The sequence below is a fragment of the Ostrea edulis genome, chromosome 5, assembly GCF_947568905.1.
Source record: "Ostrea edulis chromosome 5, xbOstEdul1.1, whole genome shotgun sequence".
NCBI lineage: Eukaryota > Metazoa > Mollusca > Bivalvia > Ostreida > Ostreidae > Ostrea > Ostrea edulis.
The window spans coordinates 5,847,509-5,860,360 of NC_079168.1; the positions used below are offsets into that span (position 1 = coordinate 5,847,509).

A 12,852-nucleotide genomic window follows, 5' to 3' on the forward strand; every position below is an offset into this window, starting at 1 on the left:
CTCTGCCGGTGACGATTTGGGATGGGGCAACGATTTGGGGTGTAACACTTCTCATTTACCATACTTAACTGAATTTTGATTATCACTTGGGACACGCCAATGACCATTTCACTTCGCTCAGTCCAACGGTCGTGCCGTAAATACATTTTTAAAAACAACAATACACTACGTTTGCAATTCAAAACCTCTTGCAGTGAAATTTAAAACTCGAATAACTTGTTTTCATATTAAGCAGGCGTTAAATTGAAATTTATCTTTATACATGTACTATCAAGTATATAAAATGAATCATTGTCTATTTGTATTATAATTCCGCATAAAACATACCACTATCAAATAAACAGGTCTTGAAACAGTCAAACATGTAAACATTTAATGCAACTGACAAACAAGGCGACCAATCCCTCCATTAACAATTGGTGTTGGAATCGCCCAAAACTTCTAAATATTTATTCGTATTGAACAAATAAGCACCTAACTACGACTAACCATTGTCGACACCCACACTGGCTATAGTTATCGTATTTTCCTCTTCCCTAGTTATTGCAGCCGGCGACAATATTCAAGAAATAAATTTCATTTTTCAAAATTTATGGGAGCATGAAATGCGACGCTTTACGCCGGCATAAACAAGGAAAAGCGTCCCCAGCCGTTAACATGATCGTACTATATTTATCAATATTCATACGCACATTCCTCACATTCATGAGGAAATGACAATCGTTTCAATAGGTAAAGATATTGAAGGTAAAAACACTGGCAATGTAAATGTATTCCAATGGACGTGAAGATGTACAATGAGGGCACTAGGTACATGTATATACAGTGTATTGTCGCCGATGACAATATGTACCGCGACGCAAATACTATGTGTTGCCATGGTTCATATTGTCGTCGGCGACAATACATTTTATGTGGTGACGACCGACAATATGTGCCGTAAGGATATGTGCATATCGTTACTGACGACAATATATGTTGGACCGTCACAAGGTTTTCGGTTCGGTTGTCCATCCCGGTGCTGCTTCATGACGTAGGCTAACGTAAAACGTCGCAGTTCACACTCTCATGTATTTTTACAGTTTTCCTGAATTTGAATTAATGTATTAACCGCTCTTTGTACAGTGTGCATGTGACGTCAATAGCTCACATAAACAGTGATAAAAAGTGGGTTATAGTGTGTAAAAAAAAAAGGTGAGTCATTGTGGGTAAAAAAAAAAGTGGGTCATGCATACAACGATGTACTTTGTAAGGTGTTTTAGATTGAACAGATATATAATGACGTTTTTTCAAGGACGTTGAAGGAGTATTTCGTCATTCATTAAAAGGTAATACATTTCATTGTTTTCAGAGCTTTTTTCTTCTACAGAAACAGAGGGCAAACGTCGAGATACCTGTATATGATATTGGACAGATGTAGAACCTTCTATACATTCATCAGGTTTAGATACATATCGTTTAAAACGACTAGAGATGCAGTGCGTGAATTACCTTTAATCACTAACATATTTTTGGAGCTCATAAATACAAGTATGCGTTGAACTCCACCTAGCGACAGTTAGAAAAGTGTAAACAAATGCACAAGAGCGGGAGAACACGTGAAAGTGAATATCTCCGTCTACAAATTCTGAGGAATTTTGAATACCTGTAGTATACGTATTTTTTACATAAAGCAAAATGAAATCATGTATCACTCATATGTCGTTTATAAAGGAGGTTGTCAGATCGGCATTGACAGGAATGACACAAATCCAACCCTTACCACGCAATTCTTGAAACTAACCTTTCAACCTCTGTAGACCTGTCGATCAGTACGCTGTACCTGTACTAATTATAATATACCACTTTAACTAATCATTCAATCAATTAGATATCAATAGTTTGTTCAACTTAGGCATTCAATTTGGTTTTAAAAAAATAATTGCTCTTTGACATAGGTCTCGTTCTGGACCTAACGAAATGTACATATATAAATAACGCAATCTGTCAGCACAGGCATACACATAGTAAAATTTCCGCTATAATTAATCTTTAAATCTGAAGACAAGTTAATGGCTTTGTTTCACATACCAGAGCAAAGTTGGTAACTAAAGAAAACATTAGTTACTGCAATTAAAAGGGCGACTAAGTCTATATTGACTTTTTAAAATCATTTTCTGAATCGAAGAAATCGCGCTAATCACAGAAATCGCTACTTTTTGTAAGAGTCAATGCATGTACCTGCGTCGCATTCGTTGTTTTTAAATATACCGCATTAAAAGTCAGCATCCCAGTAAACTACAACTGGTATTTGATTATCTGATAAACAAAATCTTAATAAACCCTATTGTATATATTACTTGATAAACAAAATCTTAATAAAGTCTATTGTATAGATATTTCATATAGATCATCTGATAAACAAAATCTTGATAAACCATTGTAAATGTTGAATATAGATTATCTGATAAAAAGAATCTTCTCTATAGTACCTGCGTTATAGTGTGCACTATCATTGTTGATATGCTAAACGTTTGTCTGACCGTCCTATCTCTCTCTCTCTTATTACGTGGTGGATTTGTTTAGTAGTTGAAAAAGCAATACTCTCTCCCTCTCTCTGGACGATGTAACCTGTTTAGTGAGGACGTCTTCACAATGTCTAGAAGAGAATACACGAATATGTTATTATAAAGGCAAAAATGTACTGTGTTATGTATAGATATAGGGACACCTTTAGAAGTTTATCTAATACTCACTTTCGAATTGTGAGAAAAAATGGTTTTGAGAGAGAATATGTGTGAGAACATGTCCCTACACCACTTGTCCTCACTAATCTAATATCTTCCACATGCTATGGATCACGTTTATGAAGACGTAGTTGTGAGGTCAGACTTTATTCCTCATATTGTAGTGGTCTAACAACTTCCGTCAAATGGTTAAGAATTATCCTCACTGTGCACGTTTTATCATCCCTCTCTAAATGGTATTGTAACTGACTTTGATGACATGTGCTACATAAAAGTACACAATCACACGGTGGGGAAAAAAACACACCATGCAATTGTGATGATCGCTCTGAAAGGGCAAATCAATTCGAGTTGAAATTTAAAGCACATACGATAAATGGAAATATGTAACAAAATAAGCTGTGTATGTTGCTAAGTTTTAAGATTTGAACTCATCAGATGCTGCGTGGTCAAGTGGGAATTGTGACTGGAGGAGCCCAGGGGATTGGGAAGGGGTGTGCCGAAGCCTTACTGGACAACGGTGCTAATGTGAGTATGATGTAATTGGTGGAATAACAGAATAAATTGATGAATGAAGAAGGTAAAGATGATGAACACTTATTATATAAAAATATAATCTCGAGAACAATAGAAACACGAAGGCCATGAAAACATCAAAGGTGGGATCAGGTACCTAGGAGGAATATGCATCCCCTTTTGACTGGTTACTTCTGCGATGAGGCTGCTATCTATAGATCCGGTAATTAAATATGTCGTAGTCAAAATCAGTATAAAAACAGCCTAAAAATGGCATGAAACACCTCAGACAATATTTGACCTAACGACAGTCTGCATTTTCTAACAAAATTATTATACATGTAGAATGACTGAGTTTAAGTAATGTTGAAACAGTCCCGACTTGTAAAATTGATGATATTCTTTGACGTGTACAGCACTATTCAAGATACAGTTTTCTGATTCTTTTTTAGCAATATTCATGGAATATAAATTCCCCACCCTGTGTGTTATTTAGAATATTTATTCCCATTCATGTTCAAATGGGATACATACTCCCATTTCATGTTCAAATATCATTTTCCCCTATTTGTCTTGATTGAGACATTGTATCCTATAACAAGTTTAAAAAGGCTTCTCCATCGTCAACTTCCCATATTTATGTAACAATATTCCATTATCATTTGCATATGGTGTTTATATCTCTCAACTGATTCTATATGCAAAAGCTAGTTCTGCGTATGATCAGTTTTTAAATCGATCGAGTCATGCTACTGACATACAAGTTGATGTTACAGGGGTTTCGACAGTAAGCATTTTACCAATTCTATGGTCGTTAGAATGATCTAGTTTGTCAATACTATCTATCATTGGGTCAAATGCTGCTGACATGTTTCATACCAATTGTTAGGCCGTTCTTGACATACTGATTTTGATTACGGTTTACTCCATTTAAATGATCAAGATATAGGGTTCACGGCGGGTGTGGCCGGTCGACAAGGGATGCTTACTCCTCCTAGGTACCTGATCCCACCTCTGGTATGTGCAGGGATCCGTGTTTGCCCAACTCTCGATGTTTTATTCCTTTTGGGAGTTAAGAGATTGATCACTGTTCGTTATGTTCACCTTTATAGGAGTTAAGAGATTGATCACTGTTCGTTCTCTTCACCTTTATAGGAGTTAAGAGATTGATCACTGTTCAATCTCTTCACCTTTATAGGAGTTAAGAAATTGATCACTGTTCGTTCTCTTCACCTTTATAGGAGTTAAGAGATTGATCACTGTTCGTTCTCTTCACCTTATCAATGTTCGTTCTATCTACCTTTCATTGACACATGAAAATGTTTTAGGTTTGCCCTTAGTACCAAGGAATCTTACAGGTGTTTAAATGGCAAATACATAATAAGAGTTTTCGAATATGGATGTATTTCAGTTTTACGTCACCAGCGTTTAAATGCCAGACACGGAGCCCCGGTTAGGGAAAGTGAAACCGCTTCTGTGGAACACCCTCTTTGTAATAACAAAATATATCTTATTGATAATTATGAAAAATTTACTATATCCCAGACTTAACTAATTATATAGAATATTGATGTAAGACAATACCCTGTTAACTGAAATTGCGCACGTTTTAACATTCATCACTTATTCGCAGGTGTGCCTATTAGATGTTAATGAAGGTGTTTTGAAAAAGACGACTCGCGAACTGGCAAACAAATTTAGCAAAGATCGCGTCATTTCCTGCCATTGTGACGTCAGAAATCAGACACAAATGGAAGGTAATATAAAATGACATTTCTAGATTTTGCCGATGCTAGGTATCATTTTGATCTCTCTCTCTCTCTCTCTCTCTCTCTCTCTCTCTCTCTCTCTCTCTCTCTCTCGCTCTCTCTTTCCTTGTAAATTTCCCAGTAGTTAATAGTACAGTACAAAACTAAAAGAGCAAGGTACATTAAGGCCCAAATTTCGCCACAGAATTAGGATAAATTTAAAATGTGGTTTCACTTGGTTTAATCATTATGATTATGCACTAGGGCATTGGCCCTGATGATACATGTGGAAATTAGTGACGTAATATGTTCTGTGACGTCATTTTCCTTATCTCCGATTGACATGATTTACCGAAATTAGCCGTTTTTTATGCCTTTGAAACCATTTTTAAGATAGAGCACATGCAACAACCACAAAGATATTTTGTGTACAAATTAATCATGTTGAAAGTCAGTAATGAGCAAAATTTCGACTTGGTTGGTAAATGAGCAGACTATTAAATTTAACGTTTAACCATTTCCCACGTTCATCTGTAATACAAATTTCAACGTTGGTGGTGTTCATATATACAAGTTTAATGAATAAATAATATGCATATGTACAGCATATTAATTTTTATAAGACTCTTACGTAGTTTGCATTGAAGAAGATAGTGTGTAATCAGATAATTGGAATCTTCGACACAGATATTTCCGATTCCAATTTTACTCGTTTTATGTTTGATATAGATACGCAATGATATCAACGCAATTAATGTAACACATGGCAAAGTTCAATCACATTCTTTTTTATCATAGATGGTTTATGATATGAATTATCCCTCTTAACTGGTGTGCATATACTGTGGTGGCTACAATGCGTATCTAAATACGTGTCTAAATATGCCTTGCCAGTCATAATATTCTAACGTACATGTAGGCTAATTATAACTTATTGGGTATGTTGCATGTGTAATTTCAAATGCTATTCTAATATTGTATTAAGCATTATGTCAGACACATCTAATGATTGTCCATCTGAATTAAAAACCCACTCATGATACATAATACGTATGTTATTAAGTAAGAATTTTATTATGGCTTTGGCCTGGCTGTATAGCGCTCTAATCAATTATCTTTAAAGGACTTGCCCCGTGTTCGTAAATTATTTAAAAGTTGGTGTGGGTTTTATCACAATACATATCAAAAAATAATTTATCGGTTTTTAAAGCAAAATTTCAGGTTTAATTTGACGTTTCAATCGACTCAAATCGACATCCGACTTCGAAATCTCTGCTAATGAGGATAGCGGGTCACGTGATGCCATGACCTCATATGCGACAATCTCATCTCTCACTGATCATATTATTGTGAAGAAACCTGTTATTATTTAACTTCGTTTGATAAATTGTGGTACTGGTAGATTTTTTTTTTTTTTTTTTTACCATCAATGACATATTTGTTGTTATGAGATGTTTTCCCTTTATTTTGAAAATCCTAACAAGTATTTGTCAACAAGAAAACGACGAATGAAAGCCTAGCCTACTGCATATCGTGCATACTAATGTACACGCAACTACATTGCGTTTGTTTGTATTATTTATAATTTACAACCATTCAATTAATTAGTCATGTACCTCGTGTATACAGTATATCTAAGATAAACAATTCTTTTTAAATAAATATTTTCCGTGATAATCCATTGAACAGTCGCGGTCGAGCATATATGTATGCTTAGCGAAAAATGAAGTAACATGGCGAGATCAAAATAAAAGCAGTTGCTAAAAATAATACGTGAAATAGACAGAGGTTTTTATTATCTTCTATATGATTATTAATTATGAACGCTGTAATAGTTAGAATTGACACAATAACCCCCCCCCCTTAAAAACTCTGTAAACGACGTTGCTCAATGATTTTTTTTTGGGTCCGAGGATGTGTTGAATAATGAATACCTGTTTTAGATATTACGCTTGATATATTGCAGCACAGACGGTTCAATTGAGAGTATGCGGATATTTCTCAACAGGAACTGGTAACTTTGTAATAATGATAGTAGGTCTATACCATACCACCCTCTTGTAAAAAAAAAAAAAACCGACAAAAAACAACCAAAAAAAAAAAAAAAAAAAAACCCCACACAAACAAACGAGACTCACAGGTCTTATCGGTCACCCGAGTACTAGTTAAAAGTATTACTAGTCCCAAGAGCTATGGAATCTAGAAAAATCCCTGTTCTAAATATCTAAGCTAAATTCTAATATTCAGCAACAGTATTTAAAAAAAAAAAGATGTTTTCTGAAAACTTCAATGCCCTCAAAAGTGTTGATGAAAGGCTTTGCATAATATAATTTATCCATTAACATTAAACGATATGACTAATTAGGACCCATCCTAGTCAAAACCCTGGGGATTGTAAAAATCACCATTTTTTTGTACATCATTTTCTACTATTCCTAAATAGGCATTTTTTATGGTATCTGCAAACTTACAGAAGTCTTTCAAGTCATTATAATAATTTTAGCACCACCCTGATACCAAACCCTTACCTTACCCCCTAGAAACATTAAATTCACAATTTTTGGTAAAGTACTACCTATTTCTTCCAAATATTCATTTAGTTTCCATAGCATTAAAACAGATATCATTATATGTTTGCATATATGCACTATAAATACCCAACCCTGGAGTCAGAATCTCTACCCCAGGGATCATGAAATTTACAATTTTAGTAGAGGCCATCCTGCTTTTTATCAATAATTATGCATTTAATTTTTCTTAAAGATATGCAGGTGTAGAGAAGATTTGTGAAAATTGGTAAATTTTTGCCCCACCCCTAGGACCCCAGAATTTACAATTATGCCCCCAAGTCCCAAAGATGCTTCAAACCAAATTTGAAAAGAATTTAGTAGTTATCAAGAAGTTAAAAATGTTCATGCACAACGGCAAACAATTGCAACAGGTCACCTGAGTTTACTCAGGTTATATAAAAATCCACAAACACACACAGGAACCGGTAATTTTGTCTGCAATTTAATAGTAGTAGTATCATACCATCTGTTGTTACTTGGGGTTCTTGAGTTTTCTTGTTGACCAAAATACAAACAGCACCAGGCATGCATTGAAAACTGGGTATTTTTATAAGGTCACCATTTATTGAGAACCATTAACACCCAGTTTGATCTTGACACAAGCGATTTGAAAACAAACAAAAGTAGCACATTGCAATATAGAGAAATATCTTTATCTGTAACAATAACAAGAGATGTTTGTAAAACACATATGCCCCCCATGGTGCAAAATTGAAAAGGGTTATACACACACATCATTTAATTGAGAGTAGTATCATCAATTCAAAATATTGAGCAGACAATATCTTACTATGTCAAGAGTGGATTGACCATGTGACCTAAAAATCAATAGGGGTCATCAACTCCTGAAGATGTACCAGTGTACCAAGTTTGATGTCTGTCAAGCAAAGGGTTCTCAAGATATTGAGCGGATAGTATATTCCTATGTACAGTTTAACCCTTGACCTTTGACCACACGACCTCAACATCAATAGGTGTCATCTTCTCCTGAAGATGTACCAGTGTACCAAGTTTAATGTCTGTCAAGCAAAGGGTTCTCAAGATATGGAGCAGACAGTATATTCCAATGTCCAGTTTGACCCTTGACCATGTGATCTGAAAATCAATAGGGGTCGTCTTCTCCAGAAGACGTACCAGTGTACCACGTTTGATGTCTGTCAAGCAAAGGGTTCTCAAGATATTGAACGGACAGTTTATTCCTATGTCCAGTTTGACCCTTGACCTTTAAACATGTGACCTCAAAATAAATAGGGGTAATTTTCTCCTGAAGATGTACCAGTGTACCAAGTTTGATGTCTGTCAAGCGAAGGGTTCTCAAAATATTGAACGGACAGTATATTCCTGTTTAGTGTGACCCTTGACTATGTGACATCAAAATCAATAGTGGTCGTCTTCTCTTGAAGTCGTATCAGTGTACCAAGTTTGATGTCTGTCAAGAAAAGGGTTCTCAAGATACTGAGCAGACAGTATATTCCCATGTCAAGTTTGACCCTTGACCTTTGACCATGTGACCTCAAAATCAATAGGGGTCATCTTCTCTTGAAGATGTACCAGTGTATTAAGTTTGATGTCTGTCAAGCAAAGGGTTCTCGAGATATTTAACGGACAGTAGATTACTATGTCCAGTTTGACCCTTGACCTTTGACCATGTGACCTCAAAATCAATGGCGGTCATCTTCTTCTGAAGATGTACTGGCGTACCAAGTTTGATGTCTGTCAAGCAAAGGGTTCTCTAGACATTGAGTGGTCAGTATATTCCTATACCCAGTTTGACCCTTGACCTTATGACCTCAAAATCAATAGGGGTCATCTACGCCTTAGGATGTACCAGTGTTCCAAGTTTGATGTCTTTCAAGCAAAGGATTCTCAAGATATTGAGCGGACATTATATTCCTATGTCCAGAGTAGATTGACCCTTGACCTTTTGACCTGAAAAACAATAGGGATCCTCTTCTACTCATAACTAACCCACATATGAAATATCATTATCATCAAGTGAATGGTTCTCAAGATATTGAGCGGACAACACATGGTCTACAGACCGACCGACAGGTGCACAACAATATGCCCCCTCTTTTTCAAAGGGGGGCATAAAAATCTCAGAACATGTAGATAATATAGCAAACAACAAAAGAAGATCATCAACAAGTGTTTCCAAGATCTGATGCTTAAAATCATCTTCACGTTCTTGGGCCCTCAACAGCAACCAAATTGCCACGCGCAAACCGTGTCCGTCTTGTGGCAATGAGTTCATCCTTACTGAAACAAGCACAGGAGGAGGTAAGAGGTGGTGGTCTGTAACCTGTGTCCCTGCTGTCTTCCGCAGTAGCTGCTGGACATGTCGGAAGCTGAAGACGGCGTTCCACCAAGTTGATGCGCAGAATCTCCACATAGTCTGAAGATTGTATGAAAATGATAATTAGCATCAAATGACATCATATCTATATTATTGAACATTATTCACAGTCAATAATAAAAATCAATAGAAGTACAATATGTATTTCAACAACAAGTCGAATATAATCATAGTAATGTAATGGCATCGTTTGACTTGCGTATGATAATACATGTAATTGTATAATCACTTACCATAGGTAATTGGAGTCTTGTCAGGTTTCACAACTTTTACCTCCCCTTTACTTCTCTTTGGATAACTCAGATGCCACCGTGCTGCTCCAGTCGTTATTGTAGCTTGGTGTCGTCTGCCATTTTCATTGAAGTGTAGGGTGGATACACACAATCTGAAAATGATACAGATATTACTAATGTTATAGAACATAGAACATATCTTATTTTCCAATCAAGGGCCCTCAAGGGACAGCATTAAAATATATACAAATACTGTACATATACATATAGTGATTACATAACACATAGTTACATGCAAATACAGTCTCATATATTGTTGAAGATAAATTTTCCAGTTATATTTAGAATAAATGGCTCTTCAGAACATATGTAAATTATATGAATTTTTGTTCATCATTGAGTTTAGTAAAAAATTTAACTGGTTTTTTTTTCTATAGCACCACAAAAAGATTTTCTTTCATCAACAAACGTTTTTATGTAATACTGTCAGAATTTTCGGGGGGTGGGTGGGTGTTAAGCACTCGTTTCTTTGAAACACGTCTTAGATTGTCTTCATCTTCAAGATTATAGATATCTTCCTAACATTCCAATCCACTTTTACTATAAAAGGGTGTGTGTGTGACTACATCTTAATCGGTACAGCTGTAGGTTTAATATATAGTTAATAAAATACGAGATATCAGGGTATCATGACTGATGACGTAATTGTCTTTTATCATTAGGTCTATTATCTTACGAATAAGTATTCGCTCCTTATAAACAGATACTTCATATTCTTAAGATTTAGAAACACTTACATCAGCGTATTGTTGCTTTAAGAAGGCTCCTCGGGGTTGGGGCTTTGGGCCATTTTCAACTCCAGGAAGACGAAGAGGTACATCTGGTACTGCCTCACTTCGAAGTCGTATCTTCGCTCCCACGTAACCACTCGCCTTTAACTTCTCAGGATCTCGGTCTACCTGAAGTTTTGAAAAATGTTCCGAGCACAACCGATTGTTGTTTTTTTTGTTTGTTTTTTTTTGTTGCATCAAACTTGTCTCGCCGACAATAGATGGTCCATGTTTTCCTCCTAGCTACATCCTTAGGAAAACTAAAAAAGCTCAATCCACACCCCCTTCTTCTGAATATTGGTGCAACCGTATGCCGCACAATACACCATAGTCCATTAATTAATGAATAAATGCACAGATAACAATGTTGACGCGGTTGTATTGATAACATAATTGGATTAACACCTAAATGGCCGCCAGCTGCTAACTAACCGTTTGTCGCATATGACGTCACAAGAATTTGGCGCGTAAATCTCCGATCGAAATATGCATATTGCCATTTTACAATTTCAACTCGCAATATCTCTGAAAATCTGCTCACAACAATTGTTTTTGTATTTAGTATCCTTTTCAACTATAGTATAGGTAATATTTTTCATAAATTTATGCAAGTTTTAAAATTACGGGACAAGTCCTTTAAAGCGTTTAACGCATGAAATGCCATTATAAGTAGAAAAAAAAATGTCCCACATTAAAGTAGTAGTATAGTAAAAGTCTTTAAAGTATGCTGTAAAAAACTGAGAATTATTATTTTCAGTTAAACATTATGTTAATTAAAAAGATGAGTCTTGAGATGTTGCTTGAAAATGTCCAATGATTCGGCACGACGTAATCCAACCGGTAAAGTGTCCCATAGTATTGGCGCTGAATACTGTAAACCAACTTTTATTCGCGACGACTTCATTTCGCTATTTACCAGTGATGAACTGGTTCGCGACCGACATTATCTTAAATACACAAAACATATTAAAGGACTGGTTTGCGACGAGAAATAATCGCGACGATGAGGATCTCGCGAAACTTTCTCGCACGCGAATAAAAGTTGGATTACAGTAGTCAACGCGCCTTTTTCCATGTCTTATTCGAGTGCGGGGAACGTTTAGAAGCATTCGATTCAAAGTTCCTAGGCGGAAAATACGGGTTATAAATGACTTCACTTTGTAAGCATGCCCATATACAATATTGAACCGGAAGCCAATGAGGGTTAATTGGCACTGATAAGATGTGGTAATGCTTTTTATGCCCCCCTTTGAAAAAGAGGGGGCATATTGTTTTGCAACTGTCGGTCGGTCGGTCTGTAGACCACATGTTGTCCGCTCAATATCTTGAGAACCTTTCACTTGATGATAATGCTATTTCATATGTACGTTGGTTATGAGTAGAAGAGGACCCCTATTGTTTTTCAGGTCAAAAGGTCAAAGATCAAGGGTCAACCTACTCTGGACATAGGAATATAATGTCCGCTCAATATCTTGCGAACCCTTTGCTTGAAAAACATCAAACTTAGCACACTGGTACATCCTAAGGAGTAGATGACTCCTATTGATTTTGAGGTCATATGGTCAAGGGTCAAACTGGGCATAGGAATATACTGACCATTCAATTTCTAGAGAACCCTTTGCTTGACAGACATCAAACTTGGTACACCAGTACATCTTCAGGAGAAGATGACCCCTATTAATTTTGAAGTCACATGGTCAAAGGTCAAGGGTAAAAAAAAGGACATTATAATATACTGTCCGCTCAATATCTTGAGAACCCTTTGCTTGACAGACATCAAACTTGGTACGCTGGTACATCTTCAGAAGAAGATGATCCCTATTGATTTTGATGTCACATGTTTAAAGGTCAAGGGTCAACCTGGACATTGGAA

The 12,852-nt window shown here is 36.1% G+C and overlaps 1 protein-coding gene across 3 annotated transcripts in view; it reads left to right on the forward strand.

Annotated features, from left to right (window-relative positions):
* The window catches only part of LOC125649557 (15-hydroxyprostaglandin dehydrogenase [NAD(+)]-like), a 28,377-nt gene that overhangs the window by 5,442 nt on the left and 10,083 nt on the right, over positions 1-12,852 (forward strand). For 2 of the 3 annotated variants that reach the window (XM_056167106.1, XM_056167107.1), the window contains exons 2-3: positions 3,165-3,254; positions 4,876-4,999. In XM_056167106.1, the coding sequence (XP_056023081.1) occupies positions 3,165-3,254; positions 4,876-4,999 (214 nt within the window). Of the gene's footprint in view, positions 1-1,191; positions 1,329-3,164; positions 3,255-4,875; positions 5,000-12,852 lie in introns of those variants that run through there. The other variant, XM_048877183.2, reaches the window with a different exon arrangement.